The sequence below is a fragment of the Candoia aspera genome, chromosome 17 (genome assembly GCF_035149785.1).
Source record: "Candoia aspera isolate rCanAsp1 chromosome 17, rCanAsp1.hap2, whole genome shotgun sequence".
NCBI lineage: Eukaryota > Metazoa > Chordata > Lepidosauria > Squamata > Boidae > Candoia > Candoia aspera.
In genome coordinates this window covers 9,751,177-9,776,554 of record NC_086169.1, presented here as the reverse complement: position 1 = coordinate 9,776,554, position 25,378 = coordinate 9,751,177, and the positions used below count along the sequence as shown (strand labels likewise).

Below are 25,378 nucleotides of genomic sequence, written 5' to 3'. Positions count from 1 at the left end.
TTGGGAAGGAAAGGTCAGAAACACAGGCAAGGAAGCTGATAGGGCAGCAGGACAGCACCCCCCCCCCCCCAAGCCACTTCAGCCCTAGCAAGCAGGCCCCGATTGCTCTGCGCCTCTCCTGGCAGCCCCATTCCCTTCTCTGGCTCCCACCTCGGTATTTGGGCCGACATGTGACCTGCAGGCCGCTCACTTCCACAGTGCAGTTCTCGGTGACCAGGGCAGACCAGGGGATGGTGACGGCGATGCTGTCAATGAAGCCATCCAGGATTTCCAGCGGGGCCCCCACCGACTCCAGGAACTCGTTCACGGACTGCAAAGGGAGACAAGGCAGCAGGGAGGCTGTCAAGCAGCAGAGGGCGGGCCCAGAGGCCCAAAGCAAAACTCATCTGAGCAAAGCACCCTACTGAGATGCAAAAGGGTTGGAAACAGGGAGGAATTCAAATATGTCACATGGAGGGCTGTCATTTCCTGTCCCCACCCCCCACCCCGCTCCAGCAGCAAAAATGACCATCGTTATATGATCGGTGCCCTGCAGATCTTATAAACCAAACACTGATGCAAGCGAAATCAGAGAAGAAAAGGGGACCATCCAACTGTTCCAACAAGGTGGGACGCATATTGATTTTTTTTAGCTTCCAAGGGCCCCCAGCGTGTGGCACTGATATCTCTGGAGAAGGACAAAGCTGAATTCAGCTTTTGAGAAGGTGGGGGCAGAGATCAAGAAAAAGTAGATTGGCTAAGCCAAGGAGAGTGTAACTTGCCTACTGTACATTTTCAGGAACAACACACGCAAATCACATTGCTGAAAATCAAGGGATGGGGGGTTACAAATCAAGCTGGGGGGCTACAGGCAGCCTAAGCTTTGTCCATCCTTGGAGAAGTGCCTGGGAGCCACAATACGAGTTATGTGTTAGATACTTGGAAAAGATGAGCTGGTGCCATCTTCTCTGAAACTTGACATGACACCCAACTTTTCCATTAAGCATCTGGCGCAGACAGCCCGAAATAAAATAAGCCTCACCTAAAATAGTCCACTGAACAAATTGGGAATGTTTCAAATATTCCACCAAGACTTTCGTCCCTCGTGTTTTCCTCTATGAAAACGCAAAGTGGGGTACTAAACCATACTGAGTACTGTCTACATTCCACAGAAAAATTGACCAAGGGGATGATTTTTAAATTTTACAAAGAAACTTCTAATGCTAAACAGGAAGCAGAGCACAAATGGCTTTTACTTTGTCTGCTAGGGGAATGTTAAAATATTGGCGTGGTTGATCCAACCAATAAATCCTGGTTATCGACTGTCACAGCTGAGATCTCACAACCCATTAATCCAAAGAAGTATACTACATCTGTTTGCACAAAAGGCTCAACCAGTTCTGTTAAAGACACAACAGCTAATATTTGCGCAACATACCAAGCTCAGCAGTACTCCCTTTGCATGGGGCTCAGCACGTTGTGCAAACTCCCCCTACTTGTTTATGATTCACAGTATAAACCCAGAAAATGGGTTAACTGAGTAACCAAGTTAAGCTTATTGCCACATAGCAAGAGAAGGGCTCTGGTGCAGAGAAAAAGGATTACAATCACCCTGGGCAGCCACAAATATAAATAAAGGCCTGCCCAGAAGCGAAGACCCAAATGTGCAGCAGTCGCTCCACGCTGGCGTTTCCTTTCGGTGGCAAATCACCTCTTCCTTGCACACAGGCGCGGACACATTTGGCTTTGCTCGAGGGCAGGGAGATCAACAGCGCTCACGTGGAAAGAGAACGCATGTGTTGGTTCTATGAAAACAAACATCCCAAATTCCTCCCCAGCTACTTGACACTTCCTGGAGCGTTGCTCCATCAGATGCTTGTTTTCGGTTGCTCAAGGCCGGCCAGAGGGGCGGCTGAATCGGACCAGGCCTCCCCATCCGAGGGGAGCGGCACAGAACACCTCTCAGCTCCGGAGCCAGAATTCGGCTGGCTTCACGCATCACGCTAACCTGTCACCCCACCTAGCTTGGCTTTTATAGAGCAAACTTGGCCATGAACCCAGTCCCATCCCTGAACGCAGCCGGGGAAGGGAGGTGGGGCTGGGAGGCAGCGGGAACAAGGGCCAATTCACACCCAGTCTTCTCAAACAAACCAGAAGGCCACTGAGACACCATCCTGCTAACCCCAAGCTACCCTCAGGTCTTCACTCGTCCCTTCTTTCCGGAAACCTAAAAATAGGTGAGGAAGATGACTTGCCCAGATAATTAGGCTTGGGTGACCTTCCTCCAGACAAGACAAGGAACCTTTCAGCGCGTGAGCACCTGCCCTTTCCACCCCAGACACACCAAATTTCCTGTTTCATCAGGTTAGTTGTCCCACAGCTGGCACCATCCCACCCACAACACCAGAGCCTCAGCACAGAAGCAGCCGTAACGGGGCAGGAGAAGAATCTACCTTTTTTGGAACGCCCTGACTTGGAGGACAGGAGGGGGGATCGTGATCTGGAGAGGAAGCCAAGATGCTCCAGTTGCTCCTGGCAAGAAAGGAGCTGGCCCAAGCAACTTCCCTTATTTTTAGGGTGCATCAGAAACACTTGGGGGTGCCTTGTTCTCCTTCCTTCTTAAATGAGGTTCCCCTTCTTATGAAGCTCTAACTTCATAGAAGGCCCTGCCAGAGTGAAAGCAATGGCCGTTCAGGCTCAATGCTTCGTTGAAAGAGCCCCCATTTTTCTCTTTCGGTTGACCCCGTTTTCAGAGCCAAGGAAATCCGGTGGCCATACAGACCAGGTCCACACATTACCATATGCCACAATTGGTGGACCCATAGTTTCCCAAGCAAAACAATACCCATTGGGTTCATACAGCTCATTATCCCAGTGTTTCTCAACCTTGGCAACTTTAAGATGGGTGGACTTCAACTCCCAGAATTCCCCAGCCAGCTGGCTGGGGAATTCTGGGAGTTGAAGTCCACCCATCTTAAAGTTGCCAAGGTTGAGAAACACTGCATTAACCAACTCATGCAAACCCAGATTAGGGCTTAGGGCTCTGTGTGAACCAGGTCCCAAGATGCGTGCTGTCTCCAGGTGGACATCTCCAGGTCAATGGACTTCAAGTCAATTCTCTGCTCCCTCTTGACCAGAAGCTCGTTCTACCAGTCTAAAGTTCTACCAGAGTTGTTCTCTACAACAGCTTCCCAACATGTTCTCAGCATGTTGTCCCAGATGCTCGGAAGGTATTTTAGAAATCACTTAGTCCAACCCAACAGCCAGTGAGGGGTAAGGTTATAGGGCCTGGGCAAGCACCAGGGAGACCCAGGTTCTACTCCATCTTCAGCCACAGAAGTTCACTGGGGAACTTTAAGCCAATCAGCCCAACCTACCCCAGGGGGCTGTTGTGGAGGAGAAAAATAGTGCCAAGGGTGGCATGTACACTGCCCTGAACTCCTGTACAAAAGGGAGGGCAGAAATCTACCCAGAGATGAACAGATCTAACCAATGAATAAACTCACTGTCCAGAAAGAGTGTAAAGGGCCAAACAAGCATCTAATTAGCTCAGCATTTGCTAGATCAGCTTGTAACTACTTGGAGAAGTCAGACTAAGTTCCCATCTCTCCAACAGACCCAGAAACCTCTCCTTCGGGCTGGTTGAGGTCAACCTCAGTTGGGGTTTTTTTGGGTAAAGTCAAACTATTGTGGTAGTTTAGGATTTAGTGTATGGACCAGACTCAGAAAATAGGTTCATTTTGTCCCCAATTTAAGCTTACTGGGTGAACATAGATCAGGGTTTCTCAATCTCAGCAACTTTAAGACGTGTGGACTTCAACTCCCAGAATTCCTCAGCCAGCATGGGTTCCCCATGGCTGGCTGGGGAATTCCCCATGGCTGGCTGGGGAATTCTGAGTCTTGAAATTGCTGAGATTGAGAAACACTGACATTGACTGACTGTGGACCGGATGACCTCCTGTTATATTGGACTTCAACTCCCAGAATCCCTAACAGGCAGCCCACTAGGAAGCAGTAGCAGAGGGTAAGGATTCTGGGAGGTGAAGTCCAACTATTTGGAGGACACTGGGGTGGGGAAGTTGGTCAAAGGTTTGGCCAAAGCTGAAGCCAAAGGCTGCTTTTCACTGGACATGTCTCTTCTCTCCTTTAATTTCACACTGAATTCTGATTGAGCTTTAGGAAACACATCCTCAGTAAGAGGCAAGGGACTCCCTTTGCTGATTCTTGCACAGACCAGGGGTGGTGTGGTGTGTGTGTGTGTTTTTCCTAGCCCTGCAGCGAACACAGCCCGGATTGCACCACTACCGTCACCTAAACCCAGCCCGGCTGTCCTCTCCTCTCACAGCTGCCATAAACAGGAAATACCTCATCCTTTGAAAAAACTCCATGAGAAACTGCACAGTGAGGCTCAGAGCACATTCCTAGCAGGGCGCATCATGTTGCAAAGACGGCAGCAGGTCCAGCTCTGCCGGACCCCCTGCCTCACAGGGCCGTGGTGAGAATGACCACCCTTTCTCAGCCCAACCAGCCTCTCTCCTGGGCCGTCAGGCGGAAGGGGGACCATCGGCCTCGCCCACCTCACAGGGCTGTTGGGAAGAGGTGTTAGGCAGGCTCAAGAGCCAACTCATCTCCACCTTTTGGAAAAAGCTGTTATTGAAACAATGCAGGACTGCCGTGAACAGCAGCGGGGTGGGGGGAGTTCTTGGCCTCCCTCACAGGGCTGTTGTGAGAATACACCCACAGAGCGAGATGCAGATATTTACAGAGCTGTTCTCTCTCTCTAAAGAAAAGTATACACATCTGTACACACAAACACACATGTTTATAAGCATTCAATAGCTTTCCACACACACACACACACACACATATACACCCAACAAATCTATCAATACGCACACGTTATGCTGTATGCATGTATCTCTCTGACATATGCACATGTACAAAACACGCACACCCAGATTTCTACACACCCGTTCATCCCAATAGATCTCTGTATTTACAGGCAAATGATAGTCACTTCGTGTGAGATGGGCGGCTATATAAATATAATAAATAAAACAAATATGATCGAGGCAGCCTACACGCCATGGATTCGTGCACCTCTTCCTGCGTACCCCCAACACAGCCGCCTCTGGGAATGAGTCGGGACTACACCCCCCATCACCCCCACCTCCTAGGCAGCTGCCTCGCCCGGAAGGCGGGGATTATGGGTTTTGTAATCCCAGGGACCCCCCCCCCCCCGCGGGGAGGGAGGGCCCGGTAGGCCGCGAGCAGAGAGGAAGAGGAGGAGGAAGCTCCACCGGTGGGCTTTCTGCCTGCCCGGGAAACCAGCGAGAGCCAAGCCCGCCGAGGCGCCCGCTCCCTTTCCTTCCCTTCTTCCACCGCCGGGGAGAGGCTCACCCAGACGTCGAGATGGAGGCGGGTGAGGCGGCCGGCGCCCGCGTAGAGGTCGAGGCTGAGCTGCTCGAGGCAGAGCCGCTCCTCCAGGAAGTGGCCCAGGTAGTGCTGCAGCAGGTAGCGGCAGGCCCGCTTCTTGATCGAGCTCGACCACGGGAAGAACCACCGGGACATGTTGACAGTGGCGGGGGGGTCGGAGGGGGAGGTGGCCGCCGCCGCCCGCGGCACCTCGCCCGGCCGGCCCAATCACGCGACTCCCCGGCTCCGCGCCCGGCTTCTCTTGCCCTCTAGGCCCGACCTGCTGGCAGACGGGCTCGCTCATTGGCCGCGCCACCCCTTTGCTCTTGCTTGATTGGTCGCCCGGCGGAACCCGCGCGTGACGTTGCGGAGGAGGAGGAGACCTGAAGGCAGGGGATGAAAACACACCACCGGGGGGCGGGGCGTGAAACAAGTTCTCTAGAAACAAAATGTAGAAGAGTAACCCACCTCCTGTAGGAGAAGGTACTTCCGGGCTCACTCATGCAGCCTGGGTTGTGCTGTTCCTTGAAGAGGGGTGTTCGGAGAACCGGTGGTGTAATTTGGAAAGTTTGGCTTTTGGCCTTTGGCCTTAATACTTGCTCAAACACGGTAATCACTCCGAACTTGAAACATAAAGGCTTCCAGACCTGGGCTGCAAAAAAGGCAGGATGAATGTGATCAATTCTGAATAGAAAAAAAATTGCAATTATTTATCCAAATGGCCATCCCCGTCTTTCTTTGAAAAACGAGGGAAAAAGGGAAATGTCGTTAGGGAGAGCAGAGACCAGCCCGGCACATCCATCGTAGTACAGTTCTCATTTCAGCTGCTGGGATCATCAGCTGCTCAGTGGCTGAGTTCACACAAAATGTTAAACCCAGATTGCGGTGCTGTCATTGCAGAACATCCAGTCCCCAAAGGAATAAACCAGATTCCGGATTCACAGATGTACACAGTGTGCTGATTCCCACAAACAGCCCAGCACCACTGTAGCCTTGACTAATGTATTGTCAGAATCCAGCCAGAGTGTGTACCTGTGAGTGTAAATCGGCAAGAAAAGCTGACATGTTATGCAAAGCCAGCCCTCGGGTGACCATTCTGCACCTCTGCCTCCCACAAGCCCTGATTTTTTGATGGATGGATGGAGTGCCATCAAGTCATTTTCGACTCCTAGCAACCACATAAACAGATTTTCTCCGTGATGACCTGTCCCTAACCTGGTCCTTCAGGTCTCCCAACGGTGCTCCCATCGCCACCATAACTGAGTCCCTCTACCTTGCTGCCGGTCGTCCTCCTCTTTCCTTCCATCCTCCCCAGCATCAGAGCCTTCACCAGAGAGCTGGGTCTTCGCATAATGTGTCCGAAGAAGGATCGCATGAGCCTGGCCATTAGTGCCGCGAATGGCTTGCTTTGCTCGATGACCCATTGGTTTTTTGTCTTGGCTGTCCACAGTATTCTCAGGAGTCTTCTCCAACACCCAAGTTCGAAAGCATCAATGTTCTTCCGCTCCTGCTTCTTCAGAGTCCAACTTTCGCTTCCAGAGAGTGCCACAGGAAATACCAGGGCTTGCACAATTCTGATTTTTGTAGGTATGGACACATCCTGGCCTGTAAATATCTCTTCCGAGGCTTTCATGGCTGCTCTGCCAAGTGCCAGCCTGTGGCATATTTCTTGGCTGTTTGTTCCTTGACCGTTGATGGTTGATCCTAAAAGGCAGACGCTCTCCACCACTTTGGTATCTTCAGTGTCAGTTCTAAGGCTGGTTGTCCCACTTGCTGTCATTAATTTGGTCTTCTTCATATTTAATTTTGGAGAGCCAATTTGGTGTCGTGATTAAGGCATCGGTCTGGAAACCGGGAGACCCTGATTTCTAGTCCCACCTTAGGAACAAAGCCAGCTGGGTGACCTTGGGCCAGTCACTCCCTCTCAGCCCTAAGAAGGAGGCAATGGCAAATCACTTCCAAAAAACCTTGTCAAGAAAACTGCAGGGGCTAATTCAGGCAGTCTCCGAGAATCGGACACAACTGAATGGATTAAAAAATAATAATAATTTTAGTTCCATTTTTCACCATGCTCTTTGCCTTTAGTTCTAGAGTGTCATCAGACAGCACAGGTTATTGATGTTTCTTCCTCCAATTTTAAAACCACATTCATCTTCTTCCAAGCCAGCTTCCCTTAATATATATTCAGCTCATAGGTTGAATAAATAAGGGGAGAGTATACAGCCTTGTTGCACTCCTTTGCCAATCTGGAGCCAGTCTGTTTTGCCATGTTCTGTCCATGCTGTGGCTTCCTGACCTGTATATCAGTTTCTCATTCAAGCCCTGAATGTGATGTTAAAATCCAGCGTGACCCACCATGACTGGAAAATCAATGAAACAGCCACTCAGTAGATCTGGGATGAGGGGGGTTGTGATCCAACTTCTGGAGGGCACTCTGTTGGGGAAGCTTGCAATAGAGGAATGCCATATTCAAGTGAAACACCGCCTCTTGATAAGGCAAGAAATATTTACAAAAATAACAATAATTAGAGATGATAATGATTGCCTGCCATTTACATCAAAGAAGAAAGTTCACCATTCCTGTCCATTGGAAGTTGCTTTGGAAAAAAAATTCTGGTCTTCAACTCCCAAAGCTTTGCATCGTTATTATATATAACATTTAAATAGAATATAATATTTTAATATAATATTATAATTATTATAATATAGCCTTTGCATAATTAGCTACTTTTTGCGGTTTGGAAAATAGGCACTAAGGCAGTTTAGAGCAATCTTCTCCAATCCAGAACTCTCCAGAGCATTGTGATTACAGTTCCCATCACCCCCACCACCCCGCCAGCCTCTCCAGTGGCCAGGGATGATGGGAACCACTGCCCAAGACAATCTGGTGAAGCCTGGAAAGACACCGTGGGAATCTGCCCCTGCAATGCAGAGATCAGCCACAGGGGGCAGCACAACACAGCTCAGCAGCTGCTGACTTCATCCCCTACTGTAGATCAGTGTTTCTCAATCTCAGCTGCTTTAAGAAGGGTGGACTTCAACTCCCAGAATTCCCCAGCCAGCATGGGGGTTGAAGTCCACCCATCTTAAAGCTGCTGAGGTTGAGAAACACTGCTGTAGATTCTTCATTCTTCTTCCAGCCTTCCTGTGCTCAGATGGATGGGAATTGTAGTCTAAAGCATCTGCAGGACACCAGCCTTCCTAGTTGTAGCCTATTCCAGATTACTCAATTAGCACCCATGCAATTGCTCCTGACCACAGTTGTACTACAGTGCCCATCATCTCTTGCTGTCAGACATACAGGTGCACTGCAGTGCCCATCATCTCTTGCTGTCAGACATACAGGTGCACTACAGTGCCCATCATCTCTTGCTGTCAGACATACAGGCTGGGGCCGATGGGAGCCAGAGTCCAAAGCATCTAGAGGGCGTCTGATTATTTACCCCTGCTGTACCATAGGGCAAATCAGGGCAGGTCCATCTTGGCAAAGGGAAAGGTGAAGAATTTGGTGGCCCGGTGAAAATTAAGCAGAAGGGCTCTGGAAAGCCACATTTTTGGATCTCTGCTAGATAGAGGCTGCATTCACACAGCATGTAGTCAGGTCAATTGAACACCTCAGTTTTAGTTTAGGATTAAAATGGGTTATTTTTATATTTATTTATTTTGTGGTTTAGTGGGTTGCAGGAACCCAGCCTATCTGCTTAGTTTGAGGTTCAGTGTTCGGTCGAAATATAGAAAATGGGTTTATTCAATCACCAAGTTATGTCTGTTTGTGAATCTTGTTAATTTTTGGCTGTTTCTGAATTCTAGAAGCATTTGGTCCTAAGCACTCATCCGCTTTCACCAAGAAATTTTCCTGGGGTGATCTGAGGCGGTCACAAGAGCAGGGTTCACAGAGGGCCTTGGGAGAGCTAATGATTCTGAAATCAAAACAAGAGCCCAACAAATTCATTCAAGGACCCAAAAACACCTCAATATTATTCTGCTGATTTTTGTTGTTTATTCGTTTAGTTGCTTCCGACTCTTTGTGACTTCATGGACCAGCCCACGCCAGAGCGTCCTGCCGGTCGTCAACACCCCCAGCTCCCCCATGGACGGGTCCGTCACCTCTAGAATACCATCCATCCACCTTGCCCTTGGTCAGCCCCTCTTCCTTTTGCCCTCCACTCTCCTCAGCATCAGCATCTTCTCCAGGGTGTCCTGTCTTCTCATTCTGTGGCCAAAATATTTCAGTTTTGCCTTTAATACCATTCCCTCAAGCGAGCAGTCTGGCTTTATTTCCTGGAGGATGGACTGGTTTGATCTTCTTGCAGTCCAAGGCACCCTCAGAATTTTCCTCCAACACCACAGTTCCAAAGCATCGATCTTTCTTCTCTCAGCCTTCCTTATGGTCCAGCTCTCGCAGCCATATGTTACTACAGGGAACACCATTGCTTTAACTATGCGGGCCTTTGTTGTCAGTGTGATGTCTCTGCTCTTGACTATTTTATCGAGATTTGTCATTGCTCTTCTCCCAAGGATTAAGCGTCTTCTGATTTCCTGACTGCAGTCAGCATCTGCAGTAATCTTTGCACCTAGGAATACAAAGTCTTTCACTGCTTCTACATTTCTCCCTCTATTTGCCAGTTATCAATCAAGCTGGTTGCCATAATCTTGGTTTTTTGAGGTTCAGCTTTTGCACAGCTGGCCCTGTTCACTATTCAGATGTTCAGAAAATCAAGGATTTCAGGCTAGATTGGAAAGCAACAACAACAACAACAGCAACAAAAATCTTGGAAGAATGCCGTGGTGACCCACTTCTCTATTGCTGCCATAAAATTTCACAGACGTATCCATCAATGTCACTAGGAATCAATCTCAAATGGAAGAACATATCCATGCGCCCACCCGCCCACCTGGCCATCCATATCAGCTCAAAGTCTTTGATTTCATTTATTCTATTTATGGTTGGCAGGGGAGTCTGCTAAGTATGGTCAAAAAAGTCAAGATGCCAGCCACCATGTGCACTGAAAGCTCCACCTGTCTTTTTCTGTGCTGTGTCTGCAGGGAGACTGCGGCACCAGTGCTCTGCTAGCTGATGGACAATCCCAGGTGTATCTGCTTGGCTGTGATGCTCTTCCTGGGGTACCACCTTCCATTCACTAGCTGGCAGTGCGAACAGCATCTCTTCAACTCTGCCCCTGAGCATCCTTATGATTAAACATATATAGGATTGGACTGCACAGGCTCAGGTAATCATCTGACCGAGCGCCATCGCTAATTTCGAGGAACAATGGCTATACAGGTGGTCCTCCTTTAGTGGCTGCCTCATTTTGTGACCGTTAGCAGTTATGACGGTGATAAAAAGTCACTTTGCAACCAATCCACATATCTTAAAGTTGCCAAGGTTGAGAAACGCTGTCTTAGAAACTTTCTAGTAGATATCCCCTGGGTATCCTGGTGAATTTTATGTTCAGTCCCTTTCATTAGACAAAGACCTTAAAATAAAATACAGCTAACTCCCCCTATAGCTAAGTTTTCATTATTGGCATGTAAAATTTGTGGGCAGCAAATGAAGCTACAGACCAATGAGGGGGTAGATAAAATTCATTTCCCTTTTATTTCTTGCTTTGGTCTATGATTGTGTATAATATTTGATTTGAATTATTAATGAGATCTGATAAAGGTCATAGCCATGCCTTGGTATCGTTCTTGATTATCTCCCCTTGTCTAGCCTTTTAGGGTTTATTCTTATATTTTATCACCAACCCTTAGTCTAGGAAAAAATGTATTTTATTTCTCTTAATCCATCATGTAGGCATTTTATATATTAAGTAACATTATGCAAGGTTAAAGACTTATAATGTATATTTTTCTCATGTAGTGTCTATGTAAATGTTCATGGTGCTTAACTTACCATTTTATATTGTTTGATGCTGGTCAATGACTGTAAAAACGGGGTGGGTTGGATTAGATTAAATCTCAAAGACCAGAATCCGAGCATTCCAGCAACTCAGCTTTACAAGCAGGGGAAATAATCCATCAGAAGGGGCCGTTCTAACCCTGAGGCTGTCTGGAAAAGCCGCATTTCACCGGTTTTCCTAAAAACTGGCAGGGTGACTGAGTGATTGGATGTCTTCTTTTCCAGCCTCCCTGGACTTCCTACAATTTAATTCCTCTTGTGGCCCCTGCTGAGAATAATGCAACAAGCAGAGACTTTTAGGATATGTTAATCACCCTCATTCGTTTTTTTAAAAAAATCAGAAAATAGTGCTTTTATCTAATACTCGGTTTGGGGGGGGAAATGGAGTTTTTAACATCCACATAATTTTCATCTGAATTTGGAATAGCTTATGAGAACAATGGGGGAATGGATATTTCCTGTTCGTTTCACTTTGGCAGGATATTTTTCAGCCATAACCACCCTCATTCATGACTGACCACGAATGAGCCACATTTATCCATGACTGGCGCACCAGTGTACGAATGCCCATCAGTGCAGCGTGGTAATGGGTACTTCATGGCAGGCGTTGGGTTGAACTGGACTTGCATGAACAATGGTGTGTGGGAGACCCACTCAGAGTTGGCCATGAAGGTGAAAAGAAAGAAAAGGTTCAGAGTGATGAGTTCAAAGGAAAGTCCACCAAGTATTATTCCCCCATCCCCCAAAAAACCAGATTGTTTCCATGTGACCTGGATGAGGCAAAGGCACTCTGATGGGGATGCACCAGGAGGTGTGAGAAAACCACCAAGGCTAACTGGTTTAGTCAAGCCTCGTTGGAAGGAATAAACATAGATGGGAACTGCAGTCCTTTGAAACCACCCCATTGGCGTCTTGTGCGTGATGGGCATCCCACCTCTGTTGTTCTGGAACCGAAACCTAGCCTCGCAAGCTTGCGTTTGAGTTTGGAAGACATGGGCGAGATGGCAAAGACAAGACCAAACGGAACTTGATGTCCAGGACATTTAAAACGGCCAAGGAAGGTTGGAAAGTGGAATTTGTTTTTACAAGCCAGGACAGAAGGGAGCGATTTGCACTGGAAGCGCTTTGCAGTCCTCGGGGTCAGCCACCCGCTCTGGAGAAACAGTTGAAGAATTCGTCCTTCCCAGGCGAATCGAGCCTCCCACAGAAGTTCTCTGCCCGTGCATTAAGCAAGGACGAGGACATGGAGGCATTTTCCGCCAAGTTTCCCACCAAGTTTCCACTGTTGGCAAATGGCCAAGGGAAGATTGGGTGGCTAGATTAGCCCCATGTTGGTCCGGAAGCCTTTAAAGGCTTCCCTGTTCAGGTGGGGGATTACATGAAAGAAAAGGAGGTGATCCTCTACCATTACAGGTAGTCCTCGCTTAACGACCACAATCGGGACCGGAATTTCAGTTGCTAAGCGAAGCGGTCATTAAGCAAATTTGACCTGATTTTACGGCCTTTTTTGCGGCAGTCATTAAGTGAATCGCCATGGCTGTTAAGCGAACCACACAGTTCTCCACTGATTTTGACCAGCCAGGAAGGTCAAAAATGGTGATCACATGACCACATGATGCTGTGACAGTCGTAAATGCGAACTGGTTGCCAAGCCCCCAAACTATGATCACGTGACCCCGTGGACACTGCAACAGTCATAAGTGTGAGGACCAGTCGTACGTTGGTTTTTTCAGCACCGTTGTAAGTCTAAACCGTCGCTAAACAAAAGGTTGTTAAGTGAGGACCACCTGTATGAAGTTACAAAATACAGTGACAGATATAGGTACCAGGTACAGGAAGAAATAGGAGAGTTTTGGGTAAGGCTGGCCAGGTTGAATCTCCTTTTGATTCAGTCAGGGTCAAACTCACTTCGGCACAACATTCCCAAAAATTCCAGATACCCCTTTAGTAGAAAAAACATACGCCACTGTTTATTGATTGACATTCCACTAGAAAAGACACCAAATAAATAGCATTCAAAACTAGCTGGGCAGGCGGGCCCCCAGGCAGTCTGGGGCCTCTGCCCTGCAAGACGGGAAGAGACGTTTGTGTCTTCACCGACACTGGCTCACAGCCTGCAGGGAATCTTCCAGCAGTCGCCCCACATTTCGGCGTTTGCAGAATCCCAGATTTTCCCTAGAATGCTTCCAGCACCTCTGCTGTTCGTTGAAGACCAGATCGCCCAGTATTGCCTCTCCCCAGGGCTCGGAGCATCCCCCTGGTGCTCAAGATGACCGGCGCTGAAAGCATGTCGGAGCAACCGAGATGGAGAACTAGCCAGGACAAAGGTAGGGGTGAGGAGGGTGGTGTGCGGGCACCGCCTTAGGGACCCACAACTAGTCACACACACCGATCTCTGCGCTAGAACGCATCTGGCAGCATTAAAATCATCGTTTTAAGAATTCAGAGGCCATGATTGCCTGGCACTGAAATGGAAGCCAAGTTGGCTTCCTGGAGGAGAGAGAACCACCACCAGGAGAGTCCGGTTGCTTCAAGATGCCAGAAGAACATCTTGGGCCTCAAATGTCCTTCTCCATTGCAAATGCCACCGTTATTTCTGTTTCTTTTCATTCGAAGGATATGGGTGCTTAGCAATCTTGGCCACCTGCTAACCCACTGGAAGGGCCCAATTGCAGATGGTTGCCCATGGAGCAGGACTGGACTTATGTTCAGGGTCCTGCAAAGTCCACCTTGAGACAGATCCCAGATCCTGATTCGTTGTCACTCAAAGGCGGGTTGACTGAATGACGCAAGCTGGGCTCTTCTCCGGCATCTCTGCGAGGATGGCCTTAGACTTCCATCTTGCTCTGGGGAGACAGATGTTAAAAGGCCATTAAAAGCCACAGATTTAGTTAGCGAGAGGAATGAAGGGGAGGCGAGAAGCGTAGCTGGGAAAGGAAACCCCACCCGAGCAGGGTGGAGGCTCCTTTGCAAAAAGAAAGGTGACAGCAAATCGATTTCTGCTGAGAAAGGAACCAACGGGCAACAGGAAATTGCAAAAAGACAAAAGGCATCGCAGCTGTTGCTCTGGCTCAGCCGAAAAAGCCACAGACAAGGGGCCGTGTTTGATATCGGCCTTCCACAGGCTGATGTGCCCTGCTGACGTGGAGACTGCATCTCCCATCATCCCCAGCCAGCATGGTGAAAGGAGCAGCTGTCCCAACATGCCTGGAGAGGCCAGGCTGAGGAAGATGTGGGTTGCCTAAACCAAGCTAGATGGGTATTTACTAGGCATATTAATAGTGCTGTTTCCAGTCTGCCCAACAGCCAAAGTTCTTTGCACAGATTAAAAAGATGAGCCAATCTGCAACTTGAGCTTGGCTCCTGGAGATTTCATGGGCCCGTCCCTGTTGTTTCCATGGCAGCAGAATGGAAGTGGTCACCACGGCCTCCTTACGGGATGTTTTCTTAACTTCACGGTCCAGCCTCCAGCCCTGGGATTTTCTAGTGGTCTCCCATCCCAAGACTAATTAGGTCTGGTGTACCTTTTTTGGGATCAGCCAATTCACCAGTACAAAAACTATTTTTAAAAAGTAGGGAAATAATAAAAACAGTGTAGGGCTATTGAGCAGTAGGAAGGATTGAAAATAGGTATCTGCTACTGTCCCAGTCGTTTTTGAAACAGTGCTCATAAAATAATTCTGGTTAGGTATAATTGTTGCCTGCTGTTTTGAAGAGGTTGGGAGGAGGTGGAGATGAAGATGACGGAGGAAGGAGATGAAGGAGGAGATGGAGATGAAGGAGGAAATGATGGAGGAGATGATGGAGAATGAGAACGAGAATGAGGGAGAAAGGGGATGAGATGCAGATGGGGAGGGGGAAGGAGACCCACCTTTCTTCAACCTCTTCCACCGTGTCCAGCAGAGGGACGTTAAACATTTCAGGGAGGAAGATGGCAGAAATGCCTGAAATGATGGGCGTGACCCCAAACAACACCAGGGGCAGGAAAGGCTGGTAGTCACCAGCCATCAACACTACCGGGGCTACTATGCCACCCAGGCGGGCCATCATTGTGGTGAAGCTGGTGCCCGTTTGCCTGTGAAGGAAAAAACACAGAGATCTTTAACCCCCCCTATTGCTCCCGCCATGTTCTCTTGCCCTGAGCTAGCTTGGCTGACTCCTTTGCTTGCCTACCCATTTATTACTGCTGTACCTTCTCTTTCCGGTAAAAAGCTCCAGATGGCACCAGGAGTTTTCTTCCCCACCTCCACCTACTTCATCTGCACAGCAACCCTGTGGGGTAGGCTAGGCTGAGTGACCCAGCCCACAGTTATCAACCGGATGGGTCTGCAGAACAATAAAATCCTCAGTCTAGCTTCACACAAGCTGCAGATCACACGTACCCAGGCAAGGGCTGGGTTTCCTCCACACACAGAACTACAGAAAAAGCCCATCCCATGTGTCTAGTGCAGTGTTTCTCAACCTCAACAGCTTTAAGAGGTGTGGACTTCAACTCCCAGAATTCCCCAGCCAGCCATGCTGGCTGGGGAATTCTGGGAATATAAATCCACACCTCTTAAAGTTGTTCAGGTTGAGAAACACTGGTCTAGTGTGTTGTATGAATGCAGCCCCTGCGTGCCTCAAGCTTAGGTCTCCCCCCAATTCTAAACCGATTCTTTTGGACATGCCAAGCAGATGCCCTCCAGGGGGTTGAACTACAACTCCTATCCTCCCCTGCCAGCTTGATCATGACCGTGATGAGAGAATTGTGAGCTGGTTGATCTTGAAAGGGAGAGAGGCGGGCTCTGAAAGGGGAAGCTGGCCTGGCTTCCAAGGGTGACCCCCCCCCAAATATTCCACCCATTTGCTTACCTGATGACCGTTGGGAAGAGCTCCCCTCCATAGAGGTAGAGGCACATGGAAGACGCCGCTAAGCATCCTTTCCCCAGCACCACAAAGACCAAACGTACCATCAACATCTCTGTGAGAAATGGGGGTGGGTTGAGAGCTGGTTAGTTTTCTTCCAACATGTCCCTAAGCGTTTAGGGCAGGGTTTCTCAACCTTGTCAACTTTAAGATGGGTGGACTTCAACTCCCAGAATTCCCCTGGTTGGGGAATTCTGAGAGTTGAAGTCCAGGGCCCAGATGAGTTACCATTGCAGAATATTTGATTCAGAACCAAGGGGGTCTGCAGGGTTGGTCAAAAAAAGCCAAGATGGGGGTTATGACAGTGGGATCAAAGCTCCACCTGGTTTTTATGTTTGTGGGGTGTGAATTTTCTTATAATTTCCCCCTTCTTGAAGAAAAGTGGCCATGGACAACTGGTTTGGTCCTGTTTTAAGCATGCTCTGTGAGCCAAGTCGGTGACTCGTGGTTACCGGCTTTGCGTAAAGTGATGGCTCCATCGGGACAGTGACTTCTGGGCCATCGCCATAATTACTCCAATCATAATTGTTCTTGATCTATTTTAATGGTGGTTTTATGTATTTATGTGAAGCAGGGAGGACCCCGGTCTCACTGGGTCAACTTCCTCACTCCCCAGCGGCCCAGGTAAATAATACACGGGATAATAATGAATAAATGACGAAGAAGAAATAAACGGGGCGCACGGACATTTGTTCCTCTTGGCCTCCATTTCAGAATGAACCAAAGTTGGAACGAACTGGCAATTCCAAAGCAAATGCAGGGCCATCCTGGGCAGGGAGCTGGGGAATCTCCTCCCAGCCAAACTATACAGAACCATCCGAGGTGGTTTCTAGGCGCTTTTGCTGCAGCGCACTCAGGGCCGTCGGTCCTACCCTTACAAACACTCAGGAGCCCCTTGGTCCCGTTCCTGCAGACGTAGCTCAAGGTGAGCAAAATACAACTGCTAGGAGAGCCCTGAAGATGGGCACACCTTCCTGTTTCTTCTTACCGGAAGGGACAGGAAGAGTGAACAACAGGAACATTCCCGCAAGGATGAGGGAAATGGCCTGGATGATGCGCCGGCCGACGTAGCTGAGCAGCAAGGCGCACGCCATCTTGGCCACCAGGTCTATCGCTCCGAAGAACAGCTGCACCAGGAAGACGTTCAGGCCGAAAATGGAGAGGTCCATGGAGAGCCCAAAGTAGGCCATGTTTATGGAGAAGCTGAGAAGGACGAACACCTGGTTAAAAGATGGCCGCCTGGAGTCCGATAGCCGAGCTCAAGAACTCTGCTTAGCAGAACCTCCACCACTCCTTTTTGCCCCCTGGTGCCAGGAGGGGGGCCTCCTCATTGTCTGGGAACGATGGGAGTTGCAATCCTCCCCATCTGAGAGGACACCTGTTTGGAGAAGACTGATTTACTTCATCCACCCTCCTCCCCGCTTTCTGCCCCAGGGCGTCTTCACCATACCTGATGAGCATGAGACAACAGCTGATGCGTCTCAGCCCGGGGGTGCGGAAGAGGTCCAGGCACGAGTGATTGCCCCGTCCTGGAGAATTACTGCCTGTTTGCGTCTCCAGCATCTGCATTGGGAGAGGAGGAGATTATGCAGGGATGGACACAGCAGCCTTTGCGTGTAGAGCGGTGTTTCTCAACCTTAGCAACCTGAAGATGGGTGGACTTCGACTCCCAGAATTCGAAGTCCACCCATCTTCAAGTTGCTAAGGTTGAGAAACGCCAGTGCAGAGCAATCCATCCATGAGACGTACTGGGAAGGGAATGGAGAGCAGGCCATGGGGCATGCCCCAAATGCCAGGGGAAACCCCATTGCTCCTCACCTCCAGCACCACCGCTTCCCCTGCAGCGGCTTTCCCGTTGATCCTGGCCACGTGTTTCAGGTTGCGCAGGGCGGCTTCACGCTCGTTGTTCATGAGGAGCCACCGGGCCGATTCTGGAAGCCACCTGAACAGAAGGTCCAGACTGGGCTTGAAATTGTTTATGGGGGTATGGTATGATCCTGGTCCTATCCTGCTTTCCTTGCGGGGAAACCTAGTTGGCTAGGCTGAGCCGCTTCATTGTTTTAAAAAGCATATACAGGTAGTCCTCGACTTACGACCACGATTGGGACTGGAATTTCCATTGTAAGTCGTCGCAGTCGCAAGTCAAGACAGCATGTGACCGGACCCGATTTTATGACCATTTTATGGCAGTCATTAAATGAATTACGGGTCGTTAAGTGAATTACTGCAGTCATTAAGCCAATCCAGCTTCCCCAATGGGCGTTTTTTTGCCAGAAAATGGCAAAAAATGTCGCAAAACGCGATCACGTGACTGCGGGACTCTGCAACTGGTTGTAAATGCGAGCCAGTTGCCAAGCGCCCAAAATGTGATCATGTGACTGCAGTGGGGTGGTGCGATGTTTTGTGACACTTGGAAGTACTTTACAGGCCATAAAGCACCCATTCCAAGGCTCTTATAACTTTGGACCGTCGTTAAATGAACAGTTGTAAGTTGAGGAGTACCTGTACAGTTAAGGACTCTCTAGTCTTTCTCTCCTGTAGCACTGACACCACTCAGCTAGCAAGCAGGCTGGGACGTAGGGCAGGACCCGCAACCCACTTACTGCCCTGGGGAGGTTGGACCTGATGCTCCAGGAACATCTGGAAAGACATGGGGGCCTGCTTTCCTTGCTGCTAAACTAATGTTCTGGCCTGAAGGCAGGACCAGGGACTCACCATGAATAGGCGAAGAAAGCGAAGAATGGGGCTGAGATGGCCAGCTGTAGCCAGCGCCAGTCACGGATGGCATATGCCAAGCCTCCCAGGAGCACCTGTCCAGCTGTGCTGCAGTAGCTCTGGATGGACACCACCACGGCCCGGTATTTGGTGGGCACCCATTCCAGACCTGGGAGAGGAAGAGGAAGAGGAAGGCAAGCTGAATTCCAGCCCCCAGCAAGGGAGACCAATGTCTGGCTTACTGCTTTCTGAAATGCAGTTCAGAGTCGGATGGTCCCCTCGAGGCCAACCAGCCTAACCCCTGCTCATTGCAGGAATCCAGGTTCAAATCCAGCCTCCAGGGGCTGTTCGGTAGTAATCGTACAACCCTGAGAAACCACCCCCTAACTTGGGAAAAAGTAGGTAGTGGGATAAAAAGCCACTTGGGTCTGTTATTTTTGGTTTCGTGATATATTATGCCCAAATCACATCTTGTTTTGGTCAGTCTTAGTTTTCACGGTATTTTATTGTGAGCTGCCCATAGTCATTTGGAGTCAAACGGTCCCTAAATTAAATTAAGTAATAAAATAACTGTTCGCGGCAAACAAGAGTACAGCAGTGGCAACCCCACAGGCTAAGGCCAGGGGTGGGTTCCCACAACATGCTGGCCCACAAACTAATTGCCTGGGAGTCTAATCAAGCCTATTGTGCGAACTCAGACACACTGCAGCCAGCGGTGGATGAGAGATGTCATGAGGATGGGAGAGAGGAGATGATTTGGGGAAACATGTACTAAGAGGAGGAACTGGCCCCTTCACTGCAAATCTAATTTAGGCCCAGTGGTCCAATGTGGTTTGGCATGCAAAACTCCAGCCTTGATTCAAAGGGTATCGACTGTACAGCTTTTGGGATCCCAAGTAAAAACTGCAGTCTTAACTTTCTGTCTTTGCTGTTTTTCTGGTTTTTTGGTTTCTGTTCCTCACCTTTCCCTCCCAGCTGCTGGAGAAGGGAGTTTTTGCAGGGAGTTTTTGAAACGGGGCCAAGGACTAAGGTGGCTTTAGGGATGCCAGTTGCCAACCTATAATTTAACCCACTGAACATTTAACGTTCATACAGCTCATTATCCCAGTGTTTCTCAACCTTAGCCACTTTAAGATGGGTGGACTTCAGCCCCCAGGATTCCACGCTGGCTGGGGAATTCTGGGAGCTGAGGTCCACCCAGCTTAAAGTTGCTGAGCTTGAGAAACACGGATTTATCCAACCATCACCCTCTCTTCCTGCATGCCCCGCTTTCTGTTCTGTCCAGGCAGCACTTACTTAGACAAATGTAATTCAGCAGGAATCCAGAGATCCCTATGCCACTCAGGAAGCGGAAAATGCAATAGGCGAGAAAGCTATTTGAGAAGGCCGCTCCTGTTCCCATGGCGGCCACAATCAGCAACGACCAAATCAGGATCAGCCGGCGTCCAAATCTGTATGGTCAAGAGGGTTACAAGCAGACTTAGGATGTGTCTGATAGATCCCAGTTTCCGGGGGCCCCAGATTAATCTTGCATGTGATTGGAAGGGCGAGGGTCAAAAACCTCTTTAAAATCAACCCCACCCTTGCCTCTATTCAGCCAAACTGGCCCCTTCTGGACAGGCTGAACTGCAATGTCCAGATTATGTGAAACGCATTCTTTATCCCCAGCGTTCCTGTCTTGCAGAATTCTGCAACCGGTATTCCTAGCCAGATTGGGCAAGCTGCATTCTTCCCCTTGTGGAATTTCTGTCTCACAGAATTCCCTGTGCTACAGGGCTTGCCATAAGGAGATGAAGCCTGGGTGTGCCAAAGGGAAGAATATGCCAAAAAACTGATGTCGTGTCAGGGAGAGGGGTTGATTGGCAAACTGATTGCTTTGAATTGTTTCAGAGCAGTGTTTCTCAACCTTGGCCCCTTTAAGATGGGTGGACTTCAACCCCCAGAATTCCCCAGCCAGAGTTGAAGTCCACCCATCTTAAAGCTGCCAAGGTTGAGAAACACTAGTGGTTAAGGCGCCAGGCTAGAAACCAGGAGGCTGTGAGTTCTAGTTCCACCTTAGGCATGAAAGCCAGCTGTGTGACTCTCAGCCCAACTCACCTCACAGGGTTGTTGTTGTGGGAAAATAGGAGGAGAAAGGAATACAGGTTAATGTCCTTACTTAATGACCATTTGTTTAGTGATGATTCAGACTTATGACAGTGCTGGAAAACCAACTTGTGTCTGGTCCTCGCACTTAGGACTGCCGCAGCATCCCGGCGGTCACATGATCATGATTCGGGCACTTGGCAACCAGTTTGCATTTACAACCGTTGCAGCGTCCCATGGTCACGTGATCGCCATTTTCGACCTTCCCAGCCAACTTCCGACAAGCAAAATCAGTGGAGAACTGCATGATTTGCTTAACAACCACATGGTTTGCTTAACGACAGCTGCAAAAAAGGTCATAAAATCGAGTTGGATTTGCTTAATGACCACTTTGCTCAGCCACCAAAATTCCAGTCCCAGTTGTGGTCGTTAAGCGAGGACTACCTGTATTAGGTACATTTGCTGCCTTGAGTTATTTATAAAAATAATTAAGGCAGGATAAAAAAATCTAAAATAAAAGCAAATTCTCCTTCAAATGGAAGGTCAGCTGGTGGGGAAAAAATGTAGGCTTGCCCAGTCCCGCCTTGAGGGCAACTGGCAGGTTCAAGTAAAGGAAGATTTTTCCAGCTGCGGACCCAGAAATATGACTTAGATGAGGCTGTTTACCTGTCTGAGAGATCTCCCAAGATGAAGGCCCCCACCAAGACCCCCGCCATGAAGAGGGATTGGGCCAGGCTCTTCAGGGGCTGCAGGTTGCAGACCAGGTCCCACTGCAAGGGCAAGGAAGAAGAAAGAGCTGCAACCACGCTCCGCCAGCTTAATGAACACGCCGGGGGCAACATTCATGCAACCGGCTCGACTTGGCCGCTGTTAACCCACATCGGCTTTGGGAAAATTCAGGTATTTATTTAAAGAAATTATACAGCCGCCCACCTCAAACAACATGACTCTGGGAAGTGTGAAGAAACGACTGAGAGAAAAACAGCAGTCAGTCATAATAATAATAACAACGATAGGTGAGCTGGCTCACATTCAGACCTTCTTTTGATCGGACCTTCCTCCTCCGGGCCCCCAAACTTGGGGAGGTGGGGGGAAATAGCCGTGTTTCTAAGGCCTTCCTAAACATCTGCAGGGTCAGGGCGACCAAACATCAGGCGGACCATTCCAAGGTGACCGCCACTGAAAAGGCATGCTGTCGTGGTCCAAAAAGGTGGCACCATTTCAACGAGGCGTCCCAAAGCATGCCTACCCCCTTACAACAAGTAGGACAGGCAGATGTCCTTACAGAGAGGCAGTCCCACAAATAACCGGTTCATAAGCAATAACCAGGACCTCAAATTGTGTGATGTATGTGGGAAAAACCTTGGGAGACGGGGTGAAGAGACGCAGCCAAAGGAACGGTCAGATAAGAGGGAGCTTAGCCCGCAGCTGCATAATGGGTGGAGAAAAACGCTCAGAAGGGGCCCTCCCTGGTTTCTCGGGCCATAAAGGAGACGGCGGGAGATTTGTACTTTCAGACTTGCAGGATTCTGTCAATGTGGCCTTACACTCAAGTAGCATTAGCTCACCTGGTTGTGTCTCCTGCCTGGTCTACCTGGGAAGGCTGGCAGGTGTTGAGAATAAGCTCCCTACCTCCTGGGGTCCCAGAGCCCCTTACGTCCGTCCCTGCTGGGTGGGATAAACAGCCGTTCTTCTGTTGGGAGTCACAATCCCACAGGCTTGTTCTGGTGTGTGTGTGTGTGGAGGGGGTATCTTGCCCCATAGTGGGTGGGACTGAAGCAGGCAGTTGGAGGAGCTAGAACCTGAAGTGGGTGAGGTCATCTAGACTCTCCCTCAGATCCCTTCTCGTTTCTTTCTCTGATGGTTGGCACTCTTGTGTCTCCCTCTGTGATGGCACGTGGGAAAGATCTTGGGAGACGGGGCCAAAAGACGCAGCCAAGAGAACGGTCAGATAAGAGGGAACTGAGCCCACAGCTGCATAATGGGAGGAGAAAGAGGCTCAGAGGGGACCCTCCCTAGCTTCTCGGGCTGCAAAGGAGACAGCGGAAGGATTATAGTTTCAGACTTGCAAGATTCTGTTAGCGTAGCCTTATAATAAAGTAGCATTAGCTCATCTGCTTTGGTTTCATGGGAAGGCTGACAAACTGCATCCGGAAGCTGATAGGGAGCCAGAGCAATACACAAGGTGTTGGTGTTACATGGGTGTACCGAACTGCACCCATAACTGCCAACACTGCCACATTCTGGAGCAATTGTAGCTTCCAGAGGGTCTTTGAGGGCAGCCCCATGTAGAGTGTGTTGCAGCAGTCCAGTCAAAAATGTCTTGTACAAATCTAGCTCAAACTGTGATTCAAAGTACAGGGCCCACCTTAGAAGTGGGTGAATTTAGTAACTAACATTATATAGTACAACCCCTTGAACAACCCTTGAACTTCATTAAGAAAACACAGGGCTTCAGTGGAACAGAAATGAATTAGGGCTGGATTCTCACAGGACGCTAAACCTGGGTTAGCATACCTCAGTTAAGCTATATACATAACATGTTGAGACAAAGAACCAGGGGTGTCATTGGGGTATGGTTAAAAAAGGCAACATGGCAGCCACCATGGTGGAACTGAAGCCCTGCCCATTTTAAGTGGGTGGAGCTTTGATTGCAGCATTGGGGTGGCCATCTTGACTTTTTTGACCATGCCCTGAGGACACCCCTGCACAGAATCATAAAGCTAAAAGACACTGTGGGAAGATTAACCAATCAATTGCAATCTGTACTTTTGTTATCCTGTCACTGATTGAGGTGAATGTGTAGCCTAGTTTTAGTGTACCACAGAAAACTTTTATTTGTTTAGCACTGATTTGCAAGTTCTTATACTTTTTCCTCTTTTACGATTTCTCTTGCAGAATATCTTGGGATATTCTTACTCATTTCATGTTAAGAATGCATAATAACTGTTAACAAACTAATGGCAATTAACTATAAGAGAAGGGGTTAGCCCAATGTTTCTCAGCCTTGACAACTTTAAGATGGGTGGACTTCAACTCCCAGCATACTGGGAGTCGAAGTCTACCCATCTTAAAGTTGCCAAGGCTGAGAAATGCTGGGTTAGCTGCTTCACACAACAGTTCAGTATTATGAACCACCTGACCTAGATTAGCCTAATCTAGCATGTTGTGTGAACCTAAAGATAAATCTCCCAAGCTGAGTTCCACTCCTGGTGACTTCCTGTAGTTTTACTGGCAGCAAAATGGAAGGGATTTGCCTTTATCTTCCAGAAGCTTTCAACTTCACTGGCAGGGTTTCTTAGTGGTCCCCCCTCCAGGTACTAACCCTGTTTGCTTAGCTTTGTGGGTTCAGCTCTGATTGACTAGATGCTACCATGATTTTTGTATATAAACCTAGCCAAAATCTAACCATAATAAACCGCTGTGAGAAGAAATCTCAAAACAATACATGAAAATTAGAATTCCCCCCTCCCCAGCTTGTGGGAGTGCCCCATGGATCCCCCATCTTATTTCCAAAGCTGCTGAGGGTCAGGGATGGACTATTCTGCCATATCTCTGTGCCCCCCCCCTGCTTTCTGCCCCCCTGTACCTGCCCTCATGGTCTCAACCCTGCCCTGTTTTCAAGGGATCCAGGATTTCTAGCATTGCTGTGATGCCAAGCCCAGGATGGACAAAGCAGGACCCAGATTCAAACTCCCAGGCACCCCTGAATCTCAGTGGGTCCTCTGTGCCAGCTTCATTCTCCCAAACTACCTCGCAGGGCCATGAGGGGCATAATGTAAAAGAGCGTGGAAATACCATTGATGCACCCTTAGCCCTTTGGAGGGAGAATCGGATAACTAGGACTTTCTGAAAAGGTTTTCACCCAGCGCAACACTTCTCCATTGGGGCAAGCAGGGTGTGTGTGTGTGTGTGTGTGTGTGCGCACGCACGCGCACGTCACAGAGAGGTGACCCCAGAACATACCTCAGTCACAATGGTGGAGGTGAAGGTGCTGTGGTCATACTGCCAGCCATTGAGGCACGGCTCCAGTTCCACACCCTTGCCCGAGGTGTCGTTTGAGTCAGGTGCCAGCCACCCGGCGAAGCGTTGGCAGCTGTCCGGCTTCAGGTCCTGGCCGAGAGGCACCAGAGACTCTTTTTGGGAGAAGTTTCCTGGGTGTGCCAAGCGGCACCGGTGCTCCGGAGAGGCCGCACTGAAATTCTGCACCAGGTTGTGGCTGGCGAGGAACAGCACGGGCAGCGAGAGGAATAACACTGAGAAAATCTGGAAGGTGCCCATGCTACCAACCTCTTCCAGCAGGTCCCCGAAAGGGATCGTGGCCACAGGAGGCCCTGGACACAGGGACAGGCGGCGCTGACCCTTCGCAGGAGCCAT

The 25,378-nt window shown here is 49.2% G+C and overlaps 2 protein-coding genes across 3 annotated transcripts in view; both read right to left on the bottom strand.

The window, feature by feature from the left end:
- ATG2A (autophagy related 2A) overlaps window positions 1-5,699 on the bottom strand; it is a 52,623-nt gene extending 46,924 nt beyond the window's left edge. For both annotated transcript variants that reach the window (XM_063317264.1, XM_063317265.1), the window contains exons 1-2: window positions 5,380-5,699; window positions 151-310 (exon numbers count right to left, since the gene is read on the bottom strand). In XM_063317264.1, the coding sequence (XP_063173334.1) occupies window positions 151-310; window positions 5,380-5,550 (331 nt within the window). In that variant the 5' untranslated portion in view covers window positions 5,551-5,699. The remainder of the gene's footprint in view (window positions 1-150; window positions 311-5,379) is intronic.
- Window positions 5,700-12,436: 6,737 nt separating this feature from the next.
- LOC134506803 (solute carrier family 22 member 6-B-like) lies at window positions 12,437-25,378 on the bottom strand. Its single transcript, XM_063317158.1, has 10 exons — window positions 24,968-25,378; window positions 21,668-21,771; window positions 20,213-20,367; window positions 18,917-19,085; window positions 18,020-18,143; window positions 17,652-17,764; window positions 17,190-17,404; window positions 16,148-16,256; window positions 15,168-15,371; window positions 12,437-12,578 (listed from the first exon to the last, which is right to left on the bottom strand). Exons 1-10 carry the CDS (start codon window positions 25,376-25,378, stop codon window positions 12,437-12,439), a joined length of 1,746 nt encoding a protein of 581 aa, XP_063173228.1.

Bases quoted from the DNA above. Each gene is read 5' to 3' on its own strand.
- LOC134506803 (XM_063317158.1), bottom strand. From the start codon at position 25,378: ATGGCTCCTGCGAAGGGTCAGCGCCGCCTGTCCCTGTGTCCAGGGCCT. The intron at 18,144-18,916 runs GTGAGTCCCTGG...CCTTCTGTTCAG, and splicing joins GCTTTCTTCGCCTATTCATG to GTGGCTTCCAGAATCGGCCC. The intron at 17,765-18,019 runs GTGAGGAGCAAT...CTCCCAATGCAG, and splicing joins GGGAAGCGGTGGTGCTGGAG to ATGCTGGAGACGCAAACAGG.